Genomic DNA, 24902 nt, shown 5'->3' with positions numbered 1-24902 from the left:
AAAAAAAAAAAAAGAATGTGGTTGTTTCCGTGGATATTACGAGTATGTGGTATTTTTTTTGAGGATTCAAATTTAATTTCCAGGTTCAATTTTCCTATATCAGAGTAAAGACATTTAATGGGGCTTATATGTCATCTTTCATATTATACCCAGTTTTCCACAACATCCAGATAGTTTTTCTTGCTTAGTGTCATTGACAGAACTTAAGAGCTTGCCAATGATGAAAGCAAGGAAATGTGGCTAAGAACACATAGGCCAGTACACTGAAGGTAGTTTTAAGCTTCAAAGGTTTGGGGTTGGTTTTGTTTGCTATGGCATGTGTAGAGGTCAGAGACAAGTTGTGGAGTTGGTGCTTTCTACCTTAATGTGTGAATCTTGGGAATGGAACTCCCATCACAAAGCTCGCTTTACCCACTGAAACACCTTGCTGACCTTTTTTCTTTTCTTTGGACAAAGTCTCAAGTAGCAATGATGGTCCTGTATTCCTGCTTCTTACATCTCAAACGTGATGGAATTACTGTTGTGGGAATTCTTGCCTTAGTTTTGTCTGAGTTTGAGCAGTTTCCTGTCTTGGTTTCAAAGAGGCTCTGCAGTCTGCCTAGGAACCACCTGCTGTTATTTTGAGAGTGTGTGAAGGCCTGTCTTTAAAGTGTGTGAGAACGAGTGCTTGTGGATCAGCTATATACCTCTGCTTTTGCTTTTTGTTTTTGTCAGGGTCTCAGTATGACACGATTGCGTCTTCTTAGCGTGACACAGTGTGTTATTTTTAGTATGTATATCAGAGTAGATTATTTGAATGATGCTTTTTAGTATATATACTTAAGTTCACATATGCATACCTTAGTTCCCAGCTCCCATATCCACAGAATCCCATCATTCTGGTGAGGCGGGCGCGTGAGAAGTCATACTCGCATAAAGAGAAACCAAGAGACCTAGAAAACCCCAAGGTGAGTCTCTGCTGAGTACCTGAAAGGCCTTTGGAAGGCCTTTGCTCTTGAATGGGAGCACAACTCAGACCAGTCGCATTCTCTCTTGCGCACTCTGGTGGCCTGGTTGGGAAGAGAGGACAGAACGAGTGGGCGGGGCCGGCGGTGACGGAAGTGAAGTCACTTCCGGGCTGGGGTGTTTGTTTGGACTGGAGAAGGGAGGCGGCGGGCGAAGCGCACGTCGAGCGGGGGAGCGGCGCTGCCTGTGGAGATCCGCGGAGGCCGACAGGATTCGTTGGCTGCCGTCCCCGCTGCCGTGCACTGGGTGAGGGGTCCCCTCAGACCGAGCTTTGTGAGGGCGCGGCGACCCCGACGGTCGAGAGGCCACTCTTGGCAAGGCCGAGGGAGGCAAAAAGGCCGCTCAGACTGTGCGCCTCCGAGACCAGTTTGACCTCGGTTGTTTCTGGTCCATTTCCGCCGAGTCTGAGGGATAAGCCGGGGCAGGCTCCATCTATCTCTCCGAAATGGCCTCAGCTCGTTTTTCTGTTCATTTTTCTCATTTCATTATTTATGATTTCGACCGCACAGTCGTCTGTCCGGGTCTTTTGTGGCGCGTGAGTGTTGCCGGGATAGCACTTTGTTGCGTTCCTCAATCCTCGGTCTTTTTTTTAACCTATCCAGTACCTTTTCCCTGTGCCCCCCCCCCTCCCTTCGCCGCTTGAGCAACAAAGCTCATTGTTTCTACCCACTTTACGCCTGCGCGTCGCCACGCGCAGCCTCTTCTACTGCGCCTGCGCGTTTCTGCCGAGCTGGGGTTTGGGGAGGAAAGGGGCCAAGGGACTGGCAGGCTAATGGTGTCCCAGGGGAGCACTCTGTAACGGTCGAACGGCCTGTATCTTTCAACCTCTTCCATTTCTTCACCACCCTTACCCCTTTATTCTAAGCTTTATTATGTGCTGCCGATAGGGCCTTTGTTTGGGGTACTGATAGATAAAAGGCCCGTTCAATTCATATTATTGGGTACTGGCCCCCTTACCTTTCGGTACCACTACTACCTCAACGATAGGAAGGGAGTATTAGCACTTCTAGTGAAGTTAACTTCTAAAAACGTTTTTGCAGTAGCCCGCGATTATTTTCTAATAGGTGCTAAAGGCTTGCTTTCCCTACTTTTGCAGCCCAAAGCCCTAGAAGCAATTTGGTTTTCAGTTTGCTGACAGCCTTTTACGCTCATTTCAGGAAATGCTCATTTTGCGCGTGCTGGCTGTGCATTTCTTTTTTCACGGTGGCACATTTTTTACGTTTCATTTAGTCGTTGATAGGTGTTGGTTCATTTAAGTAATGTCTGAAATTTGAGCTGTAGATCGTTTCAACTAGGAAGAGAAACTATGCAAGAACTTTAATAAGATCCAGCTCTTGCTGTTCTGTGACTCTGTAAATGACAGGATATTGAACACAGTCTCTGTGTTAATGACCTTGAACAAAAACCATTCTCACAAGTATGTATCAAAAGACAGGTAACTTTCAAAAAATATACCCTATTTATCTTCCTTTAGGGGATGGGGGGAATGGCGATTCACTGTAATGGTTAAAGGATGTGCATATTGGTCCTTGCGAACTCAAACTGAGGTAGGTAATTTCTACCCTCTTTGGGACAGAGTAAGTTTATAGTGGGGTTTTCCTCCAATAAGTAAATCTTAATTCAGGTTTATCACTTTATGACCCTACATAGTGATGCCTTCATTTTAATGACACTTATAAAATGTCCACTGTTAGAGCAATTTTATTGTGGAAGATTGAAGGTAGTATTTAACAACCTTTTGCACTTTCACCCCTTTTTATAATTTATAAAGTATTTTCATATTCATCATGACAATATGTGAAATAGAGCAGGTTTTTTCTTACATAACTTGAAGTTGAGAAAACAGGATCTTGGCAGATATTTAGCAAGTACATATCATTTAATTATCCCAATTGTTGTTCTAAGTACTTTTGTAAGTATTAGTTATTTAAACTAGATGTAGTGGCTGGACTCTGAAACGCAGCATTCCTGTGACTATTGAAAACTTGGAGTATAGGGCTTTCAGAAGACAGATCTCTTAAGTTCAAGACCAACCATAGCTACATAGTAAAAACCAGTATGGGCGGGGAGGCTTGAAATATGACAGATACAAAAAAAGTACTAAAAGAACCAAAAATAGAAATTTTAATTAAAAAGGCTTTAATTGATACCATTGTAGATGATCATCTGCCTAAAGGGTTTGAGTTATGTCTTTTTTTTAAAAAAATTTATTTATTCAATATATATACAATGTTCTGTCTGCAAATGTGCCTGCAGGCCAGAAGAGGGCACCAGATCTCACTACAGATGGTTGTGGGAATTGAACTCAGGACCTTTGGAAGAGCAGGCAGTGCTCTTCACCACTGAGCCATCTCTCCAGCCCTAGAGTTATGTCTTACATTTTAACACCTGGTTGCATAAATTAGTGTTTCCGATATATTTGAGCTTTTTACTCAAATGATGGAGAATGGTGAGCCATCCTTACTCTTACTAAATCGGCCTTAGAACATTAGAGATTAGTGTTACATCACAGGCTTAGAGTTTGGTTTTTTGTTGTTTGTAGTGTAACAACCAACATCTCTAGCCCTTTGAAGCAGAGTCTTGATAAATCAACCAGACTTCGTACCCCTCTGCTTCCCAAGTTGCGAGGATTCCTGCCTTGTGCCACCTTGATTAGGATTTTTCTATAACATTGTTTCATTCCTACAGGTAGAAGACCTGTGATTGTTTTACCTTGTACCTTGCTTTTGATGCTTAATTTTTCTAAATGATTAACTGGTTGTGGTTAGGTCTGGCTTATAATTCTAGCATTTAGGAGATTGAAGCTGGCCTGTATTATAAATGTATAAAAAATTAAAAGCAGAGGCAGATGGATTCTATGAATTTGAGAACAGACTGGTCTATAAGTTCAGGCAAGCCAGGACCATATACTGAGACTCTGTCTATAAATAAGTAAACACCAGTGCTGGGTGGCTGTAATCCCAGCACTCGGGAGGTAAAGGCAGAGACATCGGGTCCAGGTGTTCAAGGCCACTCTTCACTTATAAGACCCCCGTCTCAGATAAACAAAAATCAAAAAACAAACAACAAAAAATGGAGCTGGATAGGTGGCTTAGCAGTTAAGAAAAGTGCTTGTTTAAATGTTGCCCCTTACAGAGGACCCTGATGTCAATTCCAAGCACACAACCATCTGTGACTTCTGTTCTAAAGTATCTGTTGCCAACTTCTGACCTCTCGAGCACTGCATACATGTGGTGCATCTGCATATGTGCAGGCAAAACACACATAAATTTAATCTTTAAAAATTTTAGATTTATCTTATGCCTATGAGTGTTTTTCCTGCATGTAATTATGTGTGCCATTTGTGTGCCTGACACCTGCAGAGATCAGAGGGTGGAGTAGGAAGGATCTCCTGGAACCAGAGCTAAGGATGGTTGGAAGCAACTACCATATTGGTGCTGGGAACTCCTCTGCTATAAGTGCTCTCAACTGCTGCACCACCTCTCTAGCCCTGGGTGCTTCATTATTACCCACTTTACATGTGAGGATGATGAGACTTAGGTTAAATAACTGATTTATACATTACACAGCTGAGAAGAATAAAAGAGATGTGATAGTTTGTTGTTGGTTTTATTTTTTAGATAGGGACTCACTATATATATATATATAAACCCTGACTGCCCTGGACCTCAAGAGATCTGTCTATTGAGTGCTGGGATCAAAGGCATGCTCCATCCAATACTCTCTAGCCTGCAGCTTCTCTCTCTCTCTCTCTCTCTCTCTCTCTTTGAGAATAAGTCCTTTTGAAAATATGCACATAGTACAGCTAGATCCTCCCACCTCAGCCTCCCAAGTCCTAAGATTACAGGTCTGCCTCACTTTAGAGTTAGAGTTTGGCTCTTAGGGTACTCTTCTAACCATTACCTTGTAGTGTCCAACATTAAGACAGAAATTTAATGCTTCTTGAAAACTTCTCTGTGGAAAAGGACTAATGAAAATATTTTTATTTTGTGAATTTTGTTTTGGTTTTGAGACAAGACCTTATTACATAGCTCAGTCTGACTTAAAACTTAGTGTGTGATCTAGGTGGCTCAGCCTCAGGGCAGTCTTTCTACTTCACCCCCTTGAGTGCTAGAATTGCAGATAGGCATTACCATGCCTGGTGGAATTTACAGCTGAAGAGACTAATGTCTGTCTGTCTGTCTGTGATAAAGTAAGAGTACAATCATGACAGTTCAGAATGCAGTCCGGGCAAGAAATGTATCTATTTGAAGTTTAATGAGATCATTTTGGGTTTTCTTTCTTTTTTAATTAATTATTATTTTTTATGTGCATTGGTGTTTTGCCTGCAGGTATGTCTGTGTGAAGGTGTCAGATCTTGGAGTTCCAGACAGTTGTGAGCTACCTTGTGGATGCTGGGAATTGAACCCTGGTTCTACTGAAGAGCAGCCAGTGTTCTTAACCACTGAGCCATCTCTCCAGCCCCTCCTTTTGGTTTTTCAAGACAGGGTTTCTTTGCATAGCCTCTACTTCCCAGCACTAGGATTAAAGGCATGCTCCATCACTGCCCTCCCGGTTTAATGCTAATTCTTAAGATATGAAACTAATGGAGAAAGATGGTAAAATCATATTTAAAATTTTAATAGTGATATAAAATACTGTTGGAAACCAGTATGTGAGGCATTTCAAGTAGGAACAAAGGTAAAGGGCATGATCTAGTGAAAACAAGCTTCTATATTGAAGAGGTTAGCTGATTTCTAAGCAGCATTAATAGGAAAAAAATTACTAACAAAAGTCAAGTAAAATTTATGAATCTAAGTTTTAAAACATAGCCTTCACACAAGTGCATGTCCTCACACAAACACAAAAGCATTGTTTACTTCTATAGCTCCAGCCCTGTTACTCAGCTATTTCTTAATCATTTTGGGAAAGAAAACTTTCCAACTAATGTCGCATGTGCCTCTCTAACACCTTGGTGGGTGGTAATAACAATGAGTAACCCAGGTGCACTCATTAGAAACTAAAAGAATGATTGTACTCTATTTTAAAGGTTAAAAACGACAACAAACACCAACCATGAAAGATCCAAGTCGCAGCAGTACTAGCCCAAGCATCATCAATGAAGATGTGATTATTAACGGTCATTCTCATGAAGATGATAATCCATTTGCAGAGTACATGTGGATGGAAAACGAAGAGGAATTCAACAGACAAGTCAGTTTTGTGTACAGACCTGTTTCTTTTGTAGCTTCATATCTTTCAATGATGTACTTGGCCCCATAATGTGTGTGTGTGTGTGTGTGTGTGTGTGTGTGTGTGTGTGTGTGTGTGTGTGTGTCCATGTCCATTTATATGCAAGGTAAAGATTTGAGTGTTACCACTCTTATTTATTTGGTTGCCATTTGCTGCCGGGCTTAACTCCTCATTAAAATTACTTGGGCAGCTTGTTTCAGGGTCACACTCTAGAGATTGGTGCAGAATTATAGGATAAAGCCCAGGAAGCCAAAAAACGTCCCAGATAGTTCAGTTTGAAAACCACTACCTTAAACCAATCAAATCTCTGTATTACAGTGTAAATCCAAGAGAATTTAGGAAATTGAAGCACACAGACCATAGATGTCTGGTGCAAAATTGGTCTGTTTTTCACCTAAGAGCCTCAGTCTTAACCTTAATCAACCTTAAAATCTGCTACTACTTTTTAGAGAACTCTGGTAGATTGATAATCGACATCTTTATCCCCATTTCTACTATTCTCGCTTTCTTAGTCCCAATCCTGATCTAGTGAGACTCAATAGAGGTGCGGGGGCTGTTATTAAAGGAGAAAAGGGTTGTCTTGTTTGTTTTTAAGGCAGGGTGTCTCACTCTGTAACCTGCAGAAATACACCAGCCGATACCAACAACCCCCAAGTGCTGGGATTAAAGGCATGAACCATCAGGCCTGACTTTAAGATTTATTTTTACTTTTTTTGGTTATGAGCCTAATCTTTAATGGCTGAGCCGTGTGTGTACAGGTGCAAAAGCCAGAAGAGGACTTGAATCCCCTAGTGCTGGAGCTGCAAGCAGTTGTGAGCTGCCCAGCATGGGTGCTGGGAACAGGTCCTCTGAAAGAACAACTCGTGCTATTTAGCACTGAATCCTTTCTTCCAGCCTCCCTTTTTATTGGAGGGATGGGGGATGTCAAAACAGGGTTTCTCTGTGTAGCCCTGGCTGTCCTGGAATTTGCTCTGGCTGACCTTAAACTCATAGAGACCCACTGGGTGTGCCACTACCCAGCCCTTCCTGCCCTTTTAAATTTTGTTTTTGATTGTTTGTATGCAATGTTCTGTCTGCATGTGTGCCTGCAGGCCAGAAGAGGGCACCAGATTCATTATATAGATAGTTGTGAGCCACCATGTGGTTGCTGGGAATTGGCAGCTCTTAACCTATGAGCCATCTCTCCAGCCCTTTTGCTGCTGTTTTTAATCTCTACCTCCTAGACCTTTTTCTGTAGTCTTTATGAAGGTTGGGTTAGGGGCTTAGTATTTTAAGGCTTCATGAGTAATTCTGATAAATATTTCTCGAAGAGATCACTCCTTTATTTTATTTTTTTTTATTTTTAGGGTTTTAATTTATTTATTTTCATTTTGCTTTTTGAGATGGGGTTTTTCTGCATATCCCTGGCAGTCCTATAATTCACTCTGTAGACCAGGCTGGCTTCCAATGCACAGAGATTCACCTACCAATGAATGCCTCCTGAGTGCTGGAATTGAAGGCATGTGCTACTACCACCTGGCTCACTCCTTTACTTTTTCCCTGCTGTTTTAAATGGAAAAACGTTCTGTGGAGACAAATAAAGACCTAGACTAACCCTAAACAGCTCTTCCTCGGTCTTTATGGGGGGTTTTGTTTTCTTTTGTTACCTGTAGTACAAAAGCAGTAGAGGAAGTTTTTGATTTTTGAATTTTGGTATGGGAGATCAGACTCAAGGCCTCGTGCATAGTGATATTTTGAGAGATGGGCCCATTCTATATTACAGGCTGGCCTGGAACTCACTGTAGTCATTTTACTTTGTTTTTCAAGTGCGTAAACCACATGGCCAGCCTCATTATTATTTGACCTGGTTCTGTTCTGTTGTGTTGAGACAGGGTCTCACTGTAAATTCTTGGCTGACCTCAAACTCAGGTATCCACTTGCCTGCCTCCTGAGTGCTGGGATTAAAGGCGTGTACAACCTACCACAACCTGTTCTCACATTATGGTTGCAAATGGCTTCTTTTAAGATATTTTAAGCCATACTTAGGGATGTCCTACAGCTATGCTATAATTATCCCTTATTTGTGGTAACTCTAGATAGAAGAGGAGTTGTGGGAAGAAGAATTTATTGAACGCTGTTTCCAAGAAATGTTGGAAGAGGAAGAAGAACATGAATGGTTTATTCCAGCTCGAGATCTCCCACAAACTATGGACCAAATCCAAGACCAGTTTAATGACCTTGTTATCAGTGATGGCACATCTCTGGAAGATCTTGTGGTAAAAAAAAAAAAGTCATTTCTCATCTTTTTAGACCCTACCTCATCTCTCCCATAAGTGGAAAATCCAGCTACGCTCTATTTAAGAAGAGTTCCACATCTCTTCCCCTTTGAAAAATTTCCCACTCTTTTTAAGCGTGGAAGCAGAGGTCCCCCAGTCTCACATAGGATAACTTGTTGGTTCAACTTTGATGTTGCATTAAACTTACGTTGCCCTTGGAGTATCTGAATGTCTTGGAGTAGTACCATATGGCTTGATTATATAAAAGTACCTTGATGAAAGTTTCGCTCTTTAATTGTCACCTAAACATTTGTTGAAATCTGGAAATTTTTATCTGATAAAATTTCTTAGATCTCCTGATTAGGTTTCTTTGAGATAACTTTTACAAGCTCTTGGCAGAAAAAGAATGCAAAGCTAGATTCATGTTCTTGCTTTTCCTCAGTGTCATCACTGGTAATACCCTTGCAATAAAGTTCTCATCGTCACTAAAGTAGACCCTGATGAGTCTTTTACTAAAATTAAAATAAAAGATTCTGTTTTGTGAAGTGGGTGAATGTTTGAAACAGGGTCTCACTCTAGCACAATCCATCCTGAAACTCAATGCGTAGCCATGACTAGCCTCAGATTTAGAGTAATCCTCATGTCCCAGTCTGTTAAGACCTGGAATTACAAGCACGAGCCACCATGCTCCACATAAAATTACAATTTTTTTCTGGTTTTCGATGTTTATCTTTCTAGCCAAGAGAATTAACTGGAACTCCTGGGCTCTGGGATTTCCCCATTGTTGTCTGTTCAGTGTACATTCGTTTACTAAGCTGTTTGTCATAATCACCTAAACTTGAAGAGTCAGGTTTTAAGCATGGTAATTGTTTAAAAGCATCCCAGAGGAGATAGTTTAGAGTCATCCTCCCCATCGCACTTTGGAAACCAGTCTGCAGCTAAAGGACAATGCAGAAAACATTTACATTGTGGTATAATCTTTGTTGCAGTAAATGACAGTGACCCAGTTGAACAAGGTATATGATCTCAAGATGCTTGCTCTCAAATGATGCTGATTCTCTGATGAACCTTTGCTAGTCTTAAATATAAGCTGGATTTTGCATAAATCCATAACACAGAAACTGATTAGTTTAACTCAAACTATTCGAGAGTACTTTAATTCTTTCTTGAACTTCTCTAGCTGCCAGAGATTATATATAAAAGACTTCTGGATTTTACAATTAAACCCTGTTCGCTCTTCTTCCTCTTAAGGGTTTTTGTTTCTGTGTGTGTAATGCTGAAGGTCAAGCTCAGGCCTGAAACATGAATTAAAATTTAGATTTATTTCCCTGTGGGAATGGGGAATATTTATCTCTATTTATCTAAGTTATTGTTCCAATATGTTGTTTAGTATTATGTTTTGGTCTTAAAATATATGACATTAGAATTAAATTCAGTTTTAAAAAAAAAGCCTACCTGCATGTCTGCGTTTACCCCTGGAATCTCCTAATTTCCTTTTTGTCAACTCCCAACTCTCAGTGTAGAGAATTTTCCGCTATTTCCTTTACATTGACATGTATGCTTAGAAAGGTAAAAGTGGAAAACAGAATAATTCTAGTGCAGAGCTCTAGAGTGCTTAGAGACTTTGGCTTACTCTTCTGATGTTTTGTAAGCTGATAATGGAAACAGTCTCAGAGGGTGATTTGTCCAAGCTTACATGGGAATTTGGAAAAGGCTGAGCTGAGATTCCCAACTCAGGTCTTCTGTCTCCTGTGCGGTTTTCTTTTCTTGTTACATCCAGTTCCTCCTGTAGAAAGATAACCCTCGAGTTTTCAGTGACAGTCATAAATAAAATTCACCAACAGCCAATAATACCCAGTTATTCGACTGTGAACTTGTATTTAACTTATTTGAAAGTCGCCCAGAGCATCAAGTAACAGTTGACAGAAGTCCTTATCCCGTGTTATTCCCTATAGTTTATGTGAAGTTAGTGAGGTCTTTTTTTTATTGTTATATTTAATGTCAGCTCCTACTTTAGAAGTTGGTAAAATAGAATATAGAGGTTTGTGTGGTGACAAACGCCTTGAATCCCAGCCCTTGGGAGGATAGACTGGTGGATCTCTGAGTTCAAGGCCAGCTTGGACTGTACAAAGAGGCCTATATAAAACAAAGAAGGATATAGCAGTCCATCACATTCTTTCTCTGCCAGAGGTTTTTGGGGTTAGGTATAACTGTAGTCCAGTCTTTTGTATTCTAAGATATTTTTTACATAAAGAACTAGGCTGAATGCTTCTGAGAATCCACAGCCAACTATAATGAATTTGCCTTTTTTTTTCTTTCTTTCTTTCTTATGTACTTATTTTCCAGGTCAAGAGCAATCTGAATCCAAATGCAAAGGAGTTTGTTCCTGGGGTGAAGTACTAACATATTTGAGTAGACGGGGCCCTCTTTTGGTGGATGTAGCACAATTTCCACACTGTGAAGGCAGTATTAGAAGACTTCATTGTAAAAGCTCTCTCGTCACTGTGTTACACTTATGCATTGCCAAAGTTTTTGTTAGTCTTGCATGCTTAATAAAAGTGCTGAGACTGTTACTAAGTAAGAAGCTGTCACACAGTTCCTGAAAGTAGAATTGGCCCCATGGCTTAAAGTAAAGACAGCAATGGAAGAAGCACCAGTCAATTGTGACAAAGAACCAAATTAAATAAGCTCCAACTCTCACTGAATTGTCTGTCTTTGAGGGTAGATGGTCCCTTAGGATTAATTGACACTTTTTTAATGTCTACACTTTGTAAAATAAGTAAATGAGTAAGTTTAAATTAAGTTCTGATTGTTAAGCAGATTTCTCAGTTGCATTTGTCCATTGAAAATGACCTTTTCTGAAGAAAGTGTTAACTAGCAGTGAGTCGTTACACAAGAATGTCTGCAGAGGGTACAGTGGTGGTCAGTTCAGAGCTGGGCTGGCTTTTGCCTGATGCGTTATCATGTTAGGAACACTGGGTTCTCCCAGCAGAGGTGAACTTGAGGAAATAGGACTTGAGGGAGGCTGTGTCTTCTGAGGATCCACTGCATCATAGCCATACGTGTGTGACGTCTGGCACAGGACCAACACCAGCCATCATCCACTGGAGCACTGAAAGGCGGAAGCATGATTTTGAGTGGTGCTCTTCCTTGCTTTGTTAACTATCATGACTATAGTCTGCAGCACAATTTTTCTTTTAACAAAGCTAGAACAGTTTTGGCTTCTTAAACTTCATGTTTGGGTAGGTTAAGCTGCCATACGTGTTCAGTGTGAATAGTGTTTAAGTTGAAAATATTGTAAAAAAATTATATTTTTTCAAAAATATTTAAAAAAATAAATAATAGTAGAACTGAGCTGGTGCTTGTGTTTATTGGTACAGACTCTCCAGTGTCGGTACTTAGTGTGGGCCCGCAGCCTCCAGTCACCCTGTGAGTGAACTGTGCTCAGAGGAGGACTTGCTCGAATACACAATAGCTGTGCAAGTGTCTCTCCAGTATTTGACTTGTCCTTCCTTTTTTGTTGTCCAAGACCAGTGTCTGAAATCTTAGATAGTTGTGGTGTAAAACTGTGGTGTGCTGGGGATATGTGTTTGTTAGTGGTAGAACACCTGCTTAGCATGAGCAGCAGCATGGATTTCTCTTGATATTATAGGGCTGGAGACTAAAACAGGCCATGTAGTCATTTATTTCATCGTTTTCGCTTATTTTCAAGACGGGTTTCCCCTGTGCAGCCCTGGGTCCTGGAACTCACTCTGTAGACCAGCCTGGCCTCCAACTCACAGAGATCCTCCTGAAAGGCATGCCCACCATACCCAACTTTATGTTTTGAGACACTATATTGCTACATAGCTAAAGCCAGCTTTGCAGCTCAGTTCTTGCCTCGCGATTTTGGGTGCTGAGGTTATCTTGCTCTTCTGTGTGAGTGTTTCTGGCTCACATTCATTGTGGAAAGCACTGAGAAGTCATTACTTTTTATCTTTGTGGTGCTGGAGGTTGGACTTAAGGACTATTTTCTGCATGACAAGCAGCCACTGTTAACAGTCATTTGTCTCTTCTAAGACGGGGTTTCTCTGCAGCCATGGGTGTCCTGGGACTCACATTGTAGACCAGGCTGGCCTCCAACTCACAGAGATCTCCTCTACAGCACCAAGCCTGCCTGGCTTTAATTTTTCCTTGCCTCTCTCTCTCTCTCTCTCTTCCTTTTTTCTCTTCTTCCCTCCCTCCCTTCCTTCCTTTAATGCTAGCATTTTGAGAATACAGGTGTTGCCTTTATTTTTATTTTACTTAATGTAGATGGATGTTTTGTCTGCCTGCATATAGCCTTTTTTTTTATTTTAGACAAAAAAAGGGGGGAATGTGATGATATATTATTTGTATTTTGATAAATCTTGGCTGAAGACCCACTAGAGGTCAGGCAATGGTGACATACACCTTTTATACCAGGATTTGGGAGACAGAGGCAGATGGATCACTTAAGTTCAGCCTGGGCTACACAGGATCAATGCAGGAGCAAATCCAGGTGGTGGTGGCTCACACCCTTAATCCCAGTCCTAGGGAGTCACATGGCTTTAATCCCGGCACTAGAGGGAATATAAAATGGGAGGAGAGAGGCTTAGTCTGCAGTTGCCAAGCCTTGGTAGAGGTAAGACTTCTCTAGTGGCTTGACTTTGCCTGTGGTCTTCAGGCAAGATTTATCAAGATACAAATAATATACTACTACACAGAAGAGTATTGATCTTGTAGGACTACAGTTATAGACCGATGTGAGCTGCCATATGGGTGCTGGGAATTGAATTCAGGACCTCTGGAAGAGCAGCGAGGCTCTTAAACACTGAACCATCTCTATAGCCCCAATTTTCTTTTTGTTTTTTTTAATGTGTATGAGTATCTTTGAAACTTGCTCTTTGAGGGGGTCCATAATACCTATATTTTCTAAATGCTACAAGGGGCACCGCTCAAACTAGCCTTGATCTCATGTGCCTCCTTAACAGCTCACATAGCAGACACAAGTGCCTTTCAACTTCACTGGACCACTGCTCGTAGGGAGAAAGTATTTCATTAAACTGAACCAGTTGTCTACATTTTAGGCAAAGTTAGGATTCAGAACTGTCCACGCATTTTGAAGCCCTAAAGACAAATGGTCACCCGCTCCCCTCCCCACCATGGGCTTGTACTAACAGATTTGTGGTACTGAATTAAAATTATTTTAGTTTTATGACCACTAAGATAGAAACAAAATGGTATATGTGGAATGATTTTTCCTGTTTAATGTCTTAGTGTTTCAACCTTTTCCATACCAAACATTATTTAGGTGTAGTGATATACACCTGCAAAATTCTTGCATTTGAGCTATGAGATGGCTCAGTAGATAAGAGCACTTGTTGCTCCGGCAAGAGGACCCTTGATTTCCAGCACCCACATGGTGGCTCACAACTCTCCATAACTCTGGTTCCATGGGATCCCGTGCTTACTGCTTACCTGCAGGCACTGAACAGGTGCGTGACAGACATACATGCGGGCAAAACACTCACGCACATAACATGAATTACCTTAAAGTTGTGTTTTTTTTGTTTGTTTGTTTGTTTTTTTAGTTCTTACATTTTGAGAGAGGCTATGATAGAAGGATCATGAATTGAGGGGGTAAACTGATCATGGTGGCTTATGCCAGTAATGTCAGTACTTAAAAGACTGAAAAAAATACAAGCATACAAGAATTAGAGACAGGCGTACAGTGACTTCTTATAGACTTCTTGTCCTAAATGCTACTTATATCTCATAGGATTAATAATATTCCAACTTATTGTTAACCATCAGTGACCCACAGCAGTTGGAAATTTCTGCTCTCATTAGAACATGGCTAAGGAATTCCACCCAAAATACACATAGGATTTTTTTATTCAGTCTACTCTCCCCTTGAAGAAACTTGAAACAGATTGCAAAAATGGAAGTAATTCAGTTTTCGTTGTTGAAACAGATGTTGGATTATTCAACCTCCCACAAGAGTCATAACACATCCTACCTTTCTTTTCGTAGTTAGTTTCAGACCTTGGTGCACACAGATGCGGTTTCTGTATTGTTTGGAGTATCTTCTGGAACTGGAGTCTGATTTTCTGACTTGTTAGCAAACCCTCTGAAGACTGGGCAGATAGGAATGTATCTGAGGAAGGCACTCCTTTTTACCGTGCCCATCCCAAAGGGGAAGTCATAGCTCTTCAGACTGGCTGACGTCTCACTGTTGGCATGGGCTCCAGCTTTCCACTGTACCAGGCCTCTTTCCTCTGGGCTCCCTGCAGGACAGTGGGATCATCTAAGAGGGTGACAGCCCTGTGCTGCCTCCCCTTCATACAACCAGTGGTAAGGCATACTTCTAGAATCAAGTCTTGTTGAGTTTGCTTTGCTAGAATGGAGCCCAAGGCAGTTCTATATGCTAGTGAAGCACTCTCTACCACCCTGGATGCCTTACTTGCCATAGCTCTGAGAAACTCTAAAAGATTAATACATAGGGCTAGAGAGGTGGCTCCATGTTTAAGAGCACTAGCTAGTCTTCGAGAGGACCTGGGTTCAATTCCCAGCACCCACATGGCAGCTCACACCTGTCTGTAATTCCAAGATCTGACACCCTCACACAGACACATGCAGGCAAAACACCAATGCACATAAAATGCAGTGTTAAAATAAAATTTTTAAAGACTAATACTGTGTAACTATAGCATCAGGCTCTGTGCTAACTAATTTCATTATTTCAGAACACCCCTGGGAGGTGTGTAGGCACTATTGCACAAAATTTTGAGAAGAAACAGGCTAAGTCATTTTACTCTATCTGAGTTGGGCAGTGGTGGCACACACCTTTAATCCCAGCAGAAGCAGGTGGATCTCTGAGTTCAAGGCCAGCCTGGTCTAAAGAGAAAGTTCCAGGACAGCCAAGGCAACCTGTCTGGGAAAACCCAAAAAATGGATGGATGGATGAATGGATCGATCAATCGATCTGAATATAGCCCTAGTGTGTGCTGGGTTCATGGGACCCAAATAGTGTCTAGGTTTTATACATAAGGATGTATTTCTTTTTAAGCTATTTGTCACATTTATTGTTTATCCTGTATCTATGAAAGTGCAGAGATCAAAAGATAAGCACAGGAAGTAGGTTCTCTTGCTCCATCTTGTGGGCCCTAGGAGTTGGACTTAGGTCATCTGGATCAGCCAGTACCTTTTCCTGCTGAGTCATCCTGCCAGGCCAAGGACATAGATCTTGAAACACTTTATCAATATTAAGATTCACTCTAATTATACATTGGGGAAATAAATCATTTCTATAGTATGAATGAAAACTGAGCTGAGCAAGACTCTTTGATGGAGTAGGGTGCACCTATGGGAGAAGAGTCCCAGAGATTGCAGGTTCTCAGAAGGGCTGGGGCTGACAAAGACTGAAATAATTCCAGTGTGGTGGGAGGAGTGAGGGCAGCCAGAGCTAAGAATAACCCAGAGCCACTGCAGTCTCCAACAAATCTCAGGCTGGAGGCCTCGGAAAGGCTGCCCCTGAAGGTGTTAGCACTGGGCCAGAGTAGAAAGGGAAGAGCTGTTGGCATACACATGACTGTGGTCCCGGTGCCCCACTTGCCTCTGTGCCACTGCCATAGCCTGAAAGCCTGCCTAGCCCAGAGTGCCTTCCTGCTAACAGTGTGGTCCCAGTCTCGTGCTCCTCTCAGGACAGAGCTGCCTTATCTGCAGATGACTCCAGCTTAGTCCCAACAACGTCTTATTTAAACCCAGTTTTATGTCCCATTTTGTGGGAGGAACTCCTCAAAACAAACATCCTCAATTTGCCTCGGCCAAGCTGGTAAATTCCACCAGCTTTTTCTGAACTGCATTTGCCAAAGGAATAAGCCAGGTATGGTGATGCATCAGATAGCAGATAAAGACGAGAATGGCAAGGTTAAGCCAGTCTGGGCTGCTGCATCTCAAGGTTAAGCCAGTCTGGGCTGCTGCATCTCAAGAAACCATGGTTAATGACCACTGTCTTCATTGAGCTTTCTCCACTCAGTTTCCAAAACCTGTCCGCAGAGGTCATATACAGTGACTGTCGATTCACAGTTACTTTATGATGTGGGCGTTGTTTGGTTTCAATACTGGAAATTAAATCTAGGGCCTCACGCATGCTTGGCAAGTGCTTCACTGCTGATCCAGCCCAGCCTGTCAGGTTTTGAGGGTGGTGTGAGACACTCCATTCCTGACTCATGGCAGATGCCAGCTGCCGTTTAGATCTTATGGCCGTCAGTCTCTAACATATATTTACTGGGCATATGCGTACTGGGCTGTCACGTTTCCACATTCCCTGCAAAAGCTGGGGCAGCAAAGGTTCACCTTGGGGTTCTGTTTGCATAGCAGGCTGCTAACTTACTTGGTAGATTTTGTCCAACTCTGCAAAAACAGGTGTTTCCAGCCTGGTGGCCATAAAAAATTGGTGGAAGACTCCTAAAACCCAGAACTAACTCTCAAGACCTAGGGACTATGTCATGCTACAGGCTCTTCCCCCAGCCAGTGGACACTCTGCCAGCCTGTCTGTTCCTGCTGCTGCGTGGCATCAGACCTGGCCTTCTCTCAGGAACCAAGCCTTCTGTTGTACATAGTATGTCCTGGTTCTGTGTTTGCTCCCAGCACTGACCCAGTACCTGGCACTGTGTTGTCCAGAATGAAAGCAAGGCACCCGCCAACAAACATCTCCGTGGTCAGCAGCACCGTGAGGATCTGATCCACTTCGGGAATGCCTGTGGAATAAGTCGAGAGCCAGTGGGCTAGTGGCCTTTTCTAGGAGGCTCAAAGGATTCCCACCTGTGTCGCCCACTAACTTAGAAGCTATCGTGGCCGTGGACTATTCAAAGCCCTGACTTTCAAGCCTGTCTGGACCTCTGTCTGCCCCATCTTTGGGGACAGTCTTCTGTCAGCTGCTAGTTATTGGCTTAGGACAACGCTTAGCCCCTGTGAACTCTTGTTCATTTTGAAAATTAAACGAACACGTATAAAACTTGATCAATAGCTAGGCTCATGCTTGTAATCCAGCCTCATTACAGGAGCTAGGGAAGCACTGTACCACTTTTGCTGGTTTCCAACACATGTGTGTAAGAGTTTTGAGAGACCGCCCCACTTTTCCCCACATCTCAAGACAGTAGAGAACAAAAGGTACCTGTGTTGATAGCACCTGGGTTGGACTCCAGGTAATTGGGTAGCATGAGGCCAAAGAACATGGAGAATCCCAGTACAAAGAGGTTGCGGGAGGAGTTCATGTCCACAAACTGCAGATTGGACAGACCCACGGCGGTGATCATACCTGCCACCGCAGAACCATCAGAGATGCAGCCTGGCTAGATGGGCCCTGCCACTCCCACTGGGCAGGCATCGGGCACTCACCAAAAAGGGTACAGAACATTCCTCCCAGAATGGGGTCTGGGAGAGAGGCAAAGAGGGCTGTGAACTTGCCGATGGCACCCAGGACTAGCATGATGCACGCACCATACTGCACAACTCGACGGCTCCCCACCTGCGGGAAGCCAGGGGCTGGCTAGAACCAGAAGCAGGGCCAGTTCAGGGGACAGGGTGTCAGGCATATAAATGGACACCAGCGCTGGGTAGAGGGGAGGGTGAAGGTGGGGTGCTCCTACAGGTGGGGCTGGGCCAGAGCCAAGACTACGCAGAACAGGGCTTTGCAACACACAATGGGACAGTGCCACTCTGGCTGGTGGCGTGGCACCTTGGTAATCCCTAGGACCCCAATATTGGGGCTGGACGAGGTAGACCCGTTGCCTGTGCCCAGTAGCCCAGCGATAATGCAGCAGATGCCTTCAGTGAAAATTCCCCTGTAAAGAAATGATGAGTGGGGTGTTGGTCCGGCCTTATCAACAGTCTGTCCTGCCCCCTTGGCTCCAGGGTTGTTCAGGCTGGCATTATCTGCTGCATTCCACTCTGGAAGCCAGGGGCCAATACCAGCACTGTGTGCCAGTACTTACGCCCTTGGACAGTTCTGAGCTTCAATTCCTCATCTGTACCATGGAGATGATGAGGGTCCCCACCTCCCAGCATGGCTAGCCATGCATTAGAATGCATATGAGGAACTGGGTACACGGTTGTCGGTAACTGGTTTCCCCAGGACTCTTGCATCTCTCCACAGTTCCCAACATTTAGAGAGTGAGCAATTCCCAGTTCCATACTCAAGGAAATGAGGGCAGGAGGTGGGAATGGCTCTCTTGCCCAAGCCTCCAACCATGGGACCCAGTCCTATCCCCCACACTTGTTTTCATAGCGGCCCCTCAGGATCAGACATCGCATACCTGTTGATAGCATGTACTGGAGGGGGCGGTGCACCAGCCAGCCGGGCACAAGCATAGTAATCACCAATGGACTCAATGATGCCTGCCAGTGTGGCACTAAACATTCCCAGGACTGCAGCCACAGTCACTGTGGGTATGCCCCACTGACCTGGGTTGGAGACAACAGGGTCTTAAAACTATGGTGGGGTGGGGATAGACGGGGTGATTTGAAAGGGAGAGGGGCTGGTAGGGAGGGTCTCACACTGAACCACAGATCTGACATAAGGTTTGGGGATAAGCAGCACGTGGCATTCACAAACAGGGCTAATGCTAACTGCATTGCCAGCTGAACTGGAGTCAGCAGGCGTCTGTCTGTCTCTCAGGAGTTGTGGTTGGAAGCAGAAGGGACCAAGTGGACTTGCTTACATGGATAGGGGATGCGGATCCAGGGTGAGCTAGCCATGATGTCACCTCGGGCATCAGTTCGTGCCTGGAAGCCGTAGGCTGTGGGATCTGCAGGCAGCACATCAGTCAGGGTCAGCACATAGCAGAGTAGCCACACGGTCATGATGGCCAGCACGATCTGGAGCGGGTGGAGTGATGGGGTGCTGCAGGCTGCTGTGTCAGCACCGGCCCCAGAACCCCCAGCCTCTGGCTGGAGCCCTTGCCCCTGCCCCAGCCTTGGCTCTGCCTCAGCTCTTGCCCTTTTGCTAGTCCCAGCATGTGTTAGCTCCTCACCGGAAACATCTTAAAGATCTGGATGCGGAAGAAAGTGAAACCCTTGCCCCATCGGTAAACAGGTAGCAGGAAGGTGAGGTTGCGTAAGTACTGGGAGAACAGGACGATCAGTAGAATGGAACTGGGGGCAGAGACACAGGAAGGAAATAACTGGTAGGCCAGGCTGACGCCTGGAAACACGGCAGGAGTGAAAGGGCAGGGGGCAGGGTCTAGGATTGGGCAGATAAAGTCCCGCAGTGCGCTCACCAAGCTGAAATGCCCCAGTGGGAGCCAGCTCGGTCACCAGCAGCTTGGAAAACAGAGAGACCAATGAGGGAGACAGTGGGGGTGACCGTGAGAGGCCCAATGTAGCTGAGCAGGGCCCCAGGAAGCCCCATCAGCCCAATCAGCACCTCTATCATACTGGACACCATGATTGCACCCTGGACCTAAAAAGGCAAAATCGGCTGTAAGTCACCTTGACAGGGACCCCAACAGAATGTTCAAGTTTCTAGACCACCTCCTTGAACACAACTCAGAAGTGTATACAAACTGCCCGTCTAGCTCCTCCTTCCAGCCCAGTCTCTCTACCCACCTCTCGAATCCGCGGGTGCCAGATATGAGAGGTATCCAGGGGCATACTCCAGTTACCATAGATCTCCTCTGGAGAGAGAGACAGAGAGAACACAGTGCCATGAATTCACCCTGGTATCTAGTCTCTGGGCAGCTGATGTCTCCTCCAGCACAGACATCAAAATCGAACCCACCTTCTGGGGGACACTTCCACCTGTCCAAGGCCAGGATAGCTCTGGCTGGAACTAGAAAGGCAAGGGCGCTGGCCTGGAACAGCGGCAGCCTGGAAGGTGGCAGAGTAGGTGGTAGGTGGGGGTGTAGGTTGAGAGAAAGGGATAGAAACTGGAGGCTTAGAGGAAGCATCAGAGAGAGAGAGAGAGAGAGAGAGAGAGAGAGAGAGAAGGCATTGGGGCCCCAGGGGGACTCCCGTCAGTTCAAATCCCACGCATTGTCTTCAACCCTCCATCTCAGGATCCGGGAGAGCCACGTCTAAAAACGGACAGCTCCTTTTCTGCATCTGAGAGCTGCTTGCGACTGTTCGCATCCACCACCATTGAGCCAACCGGATTAGAATTATCTGGGGCTAGGAATCCCCCAGGTCCACATAGATGCTGAAAGGCTGCTCACAGGAATTGGCAGTGGGGCAAGGAAGCAGTGCCCCTAAACTGTGGAGTAAAGAGAGAGTGAAGGAGACGCCCTACACACGGTCTCCTGGGAGCCCTAAGGCTGGCCAGGTAGATAGTGCAGCAGATAGGGAAGAAACCAGATGCGCTCAGAGAGACCACCTGCCTGTTCTGCCATGTGCGAGCGCACAAGTGCTTGTCTGCGCGCACTGGGGAGGGGCAGCTCACCGGATGCCCACTGTAGTCTGGATGAGAGTGGTGATACCCACACAGGCGAAGATGGTGCCGATGAGCTGACTGACCATGTGCTGGTCGCGGCCCACACACAGCGCCTCAGCCAGAAGGAAGGGCACAGCGATGGTGCCACTGAAGCACGTCAGGTAATGCTGAGGTGAGAGGAGTTTGAGAGGTGGCCCCACAACACTCACATGCAAACGTGCATCCCAGGTCAGTGTCCTGAACCTGGCCCATACCAACAGGGTGCTTACTCAAATGACGTCATCCCTTAGGGATTATCAAAGAGCTGCTGCTCACAGCTCAGGGCCCCAGCCTCCCCCAAGGCACTCCTATGGCTTCTGTGAATGGGCCCTTCCTGCCTGTCATATGCCGTCCACAATCCTCCCAGGCCACTTAACCTTCTTTGATACTGCTGCTTGGTGACAGTCTTGCTGACCTGTTTCTTTCTCTGGCCTGAAATAACTTTTGTCCAGGGAGGGTTTGGGATACCTGGGGAGGGTGCTGTGTAGGGCTGGGGAGGTCTGGGGAAACGCACCTGGAAGCCCAGCAGGATGCATAGGTACCATGGTGGCACATCCTCAATCTTGTACAACATGTCCAACTTGGGCTCCATGGGCAAGGATGTCTTCCGGTCCCTGGTGGAAGCCTCTGCCGAAGCCAGGGATTCATGCTGGAGCAAGAGAGATCTGCAGCTCAGGGCAGAGTGAGGAACAGGCAAAGCCTATGCTGTCTGGACTAGGGGAGTCACGCGGCCTCCCAGCCATTCAGTGAGGATGAATGATGGACTGGACCGGCCACCCTCGCAGCTGGTGCTCACTGCTCCTTCCCTCATCCCACACTCCAGTTTAGGGATGAAGGCTCTGTCCTGGCTTCCAGAGCCCTTAGTCCTTATGCTCTCTAGTGAGACCCCTAAGTCAGAAGACAAAGAGGTCCAAGGGAGAGGTCTAGGCTTTGGATAAGATCCCTCCCGTCCCACCTCTGCCTCTCGGAAGTCCTTGAAGGTGCCACAGAGGGAGTAGGCCCAGCCCTTACTGACCGCCTAAACCCAAGTCAGTCAGCCCCCAAACCACAGGCTCCCTTACCTTATCCCCTCCCCTCCCCTCCACTCCCCGCGTGCCACTGGAAGCTCAGGACTGTCTCCTTTTGTCAAGTACATTAGAAATTTTGTCTCTGCCTTCTGAGAAAGGCCAGCAGAGGCCCAGCCCCCACCTGCCGTGTCCCTGCCCAGCTCCCCACTTTCGCCAACACCTGTGTCGGGCTCCTGGAGTCCTCCTGAGCTCTCATCTCTGAGACACGGGTTGGAGAAACTTCTGAGGAGAAGAGAGGAAGGCTTTACCAAGGCCAAGGAGGACTTTACTCTGCACATCAGACATTGTTCGGAGTCAATCTGTAACCAGGTCCATAGCTCCAGATTGCGAAAGGGACACTCAGGGAGAGGTAAGGTATTAACTCTGGCCACCCAAGCACGGTTGCCTTCTGAATATCCTCTCTCCTACCCGCATCCAAGTTTGGCATGGAGCCTGTCCTTGTTTCCTAGGGAGGGCCAGAGTCTACAGGGTGAGAGGGGGCCGTTGGAGGATGACAGGCGAGGAGAGGACAAACATGACTCATGCCTTCCTCGCGAAGCCCTCTACACTTATTAATAGAAGTTAATCTTATCACCATCACCATCAAATGCCAATATCTGTATTGTGTGTGTGCTGCCCCATGTCCCGCCCCTCTGGGGCAGCGGCGTGTTAACTCTTTCACTGCTGAAGGAAAAAGACTTAGTGATGTGACCAAGGCCAGACAGGAAGTGAGGTTTCAGGACACCAACACGAAAGTCAGGTTAGTTTTGGTTCTCCTCCCTGCCAGCCTTCACCATATAGGGTTCCTGAGGCACCTGCAGAAAGGCCTGTGTAGCCCATGCCCTGTCTCAGGGTGAGGGTTCCCCACACACACATTAGCCAGGATGAACTACGAGGTTTGTGGGACCCTGGGAAAGTGAGGAGGGGGCTCTTGTTGCAAAAGTGTTAAGAATTTTTTTTGGGGGGGGGGCTGGAGAGATGGCTCAGAGGTTAAGAGCACTGCCTGCTCTTCCAAAGGTCCTGAGTTCAATTCCCAGCAACCACATGGTGGCTCACAACCATCTGTAATGGGGTCTGGTGCCCTCTTCTGGCCTGCAGGCATACACACAGACAGAATATTGTATACATAATAAATAAATAAATATTTTTTTTTAAAAAAAAAAGAATTATGTTGGGTCTAGTAGCTAATGTCTGTAATCCCTGGACTCAGGAGGCAGTTAGATCGCAGTAAGTCAGGCCCACCCTGGCCTCTATAGTGAGTTCTGTCTGGGCCAGCCTGGACTATACACTAAAGAAATAGTACCTAACATAGCAAAACCTGAACTGAATAGAAAAGAACTAGCAAGATGGCTCCTTAGGTAAAGGCACCTGCCACCAAGCCCAGTGACCCCAGTTTGACCTCTGGGACCTGCGTGGTGGAGGGAGAGAGCTGACTTCTACAGGTTGTCTTCTGACCGCCACCTGTACCCCTTTGGCACTAACACCCAAACTCAGACAACACAGACACACAGACACACACACAGAGACACACACACACACACACACAAAATAATAGTAAATAAAAGTTGGGGGCTGGCAAGATGGCTCAGCAGGAAAAGGCACTTGCTGCCAAGTCTGTCGACCTGAGTTCGGTCCTCTCCCCAGGACCCGCAGGCCAGAGGAGAACTGAATCCCACAGGTTGTCTTTCTCACACAGGCATCACACGTGCTCAAGCACACGCACTAAATATAAATTACTAATTATTTCAAATAACAGAAAAGCTGGGTGTGATGGCACATACTGTAATCCCAGCATGAGGGCACGAGGTTGGGGAATTCAAGACCAGCCTCAAACATCCTTGGCTACATAAGATCTTGGCAGTTCACGCTTTTAAAACTCAGCACTTAGGAGGAAGAGGCAGAGGCAGGCAAATTTCTGCGATTTCAAGGCCAGCCTGGTCCACAGAGTGAGTTCCAGGACAAGGCTACATAGTAAGACCCTGTCTCAGAAAATAAAATAGAAAAACAAAAAACAAAAAACAACAACCAAAAAAAAAAACTGTCTCAAAGGATTAAAATAAAAATAGCCGAACATTAAACTGAACATGGGACCTTTCTCCCTAAGCCCGTCACTCCGCATTCACTCTGCACCTACATCTCTTTTCCTGACCTTGGCTAGGGTTAGCAGAGGCAGCTGTCAAGTTGGGAGCGTAGGCCCTGCCCCTCGCATCTATCCCAGCCCCCAGGCCTGGTCTGGACTTCAAATCCCAGCAGACCCCTCCCCACGGTATATAAGTGAACCCCCAAAAGAGGAACACGGGGTCTCCCTTTCTTCCTCCCGGGGTCGCGTATCTGTGGCTTCCCGGTTTCCCCTTGAGGCCATCAAACCTGGATATTTCTTAATTTGGCTTGTTTGGATTTGGCTTGATTGGGAATTTTTGCGTCGGCAGGGAGCTAATATTAAGAAATATTCCTAACAGCAGTCACAAGGATCCAGGGGCCCATTCAGCTGGAAAGAGCTGGGCCTGGGATGGGCACCTGCTCCCCTCTGATTACGCTAGCCCCAACCACCCTGGAGCTACCTACTTCTGGGTTGCTGTGCCCACAGCCAGGCTGGGATGCAGGGGCACAGGCCAGGCCGAGGGCCCATGGGCAACGTGGCTCTCCAGCTGGGCAGTAGCTTCATGGCAGTCTCGCGTGCAATTCCCTTTCCAGCCCCGGCCTTTTCCTCGGCTTGTTGGTCCACTCCTCTCCTGGTTCCTGCTCTGAGGTTCTCAAAGTGGTCTGACCTGTTGGGCCTCTGTGACTCCTCCCAGTGCTCTGCAGGTGGCAGAAAGGGAGCCCTTACCCCCCACCACTTCTTCAATCAATGCTCGATTCAGCCCAAACCTCACCTGTACATGTGCATTATTGCAC

At 45.5% G+C, this 24902-nt stretch overlaps 2 protein-coding genes across 13 annotated transcripts; one reads left to right on the top strand and one right to left on the bottom strand.

Annotated features, from left to right (window-relative positions):
- Positions 1–1112: 1112 nt before the first annotated feature.
- On the top strand, positions 1113–11846 carry Paip2 (poly(A) binding protein interacting protein 2). The gene is made up of 4 exons (XM_087896156.1): positions 1113–1251; positions 6035–6198; positions 8313–8492; positions 10839–11846. The coding sequence occupies exons 2-4, from the start codon at positions 6061–6063 to the stop codon at positions 10893–10895; spliced, it is 375 nt and encodes a 124-aa protein (XP_087752282.1). The 5' UTR covers positions 1113–1251; positions 6035–6060; the 3' UTR covers positions 10896–11846.
- Slc23a1 (solute carrier family 23 member 1) lies at positions 9453–24766 on the bottom strand. 12 transcript variants are annotated; one of them, XM_085699717.2, is made up of 16 exons: positions 24573–24756; positions 22150–22250; positions 21476–21610; positions 20932–21089; positions 20275–20363; positions 20103–20170; positions 19775–19956; positions 19529–19649; positions 19217–19373; positions 18812–18959; positions 18235–18340; positions 17895–18045; positions 17671–17814; positions 17159–17254; positions 14512–14779; positions 9453–10278 (listed from the first exon to the last, which is right to left on the bottom strand). In XM_085699717.2, the coding sequence occupies exons 1-15, from the start codon at positions 24670–24672 to the stop codon at positions 14532–14534; spliced, it is 2004 nt and encodes a 667-aa protein (XP_085555843.1). In that variant the 5' UTR covers positions 24673–24756; the 3' UTR covers positions 9453–10278; positions 14512–14531. The 12 variants fall into 12 exon arrangements, with proteins under 12 accessions (XP_085555843.1, XP_085555842.1, XP_085555849.1 ...); XM_085699716.2 differs by having other exon boundaries at positions 20275–20429; positions 22189–22250; XM_085699723.2 differs by having other exon boundaries at positions 20275–20429; positions 24573–24755.
- Positions 24767–24902: the final 136 nt, after the last annotated feature.

Source organism: Myodes glareolus, chromosome 13 (assembly GCF_982192425.1).
Source record: "Myodes glareolus chromosome 13, mMyoGla1.1, whole genome shotgun sequence".
Taxonomy (NCBI): Eukaryota; Metazoa; Chordata; class Mammalia; order Rodentia; family Cricetidae; genus Myodes; species Myodes glareolus.
The sequence above is the reverse complement of the archived record's forward strand: the minus strand, read 5'-3'. Positions and strand labels throughout refer to the sequence as shown.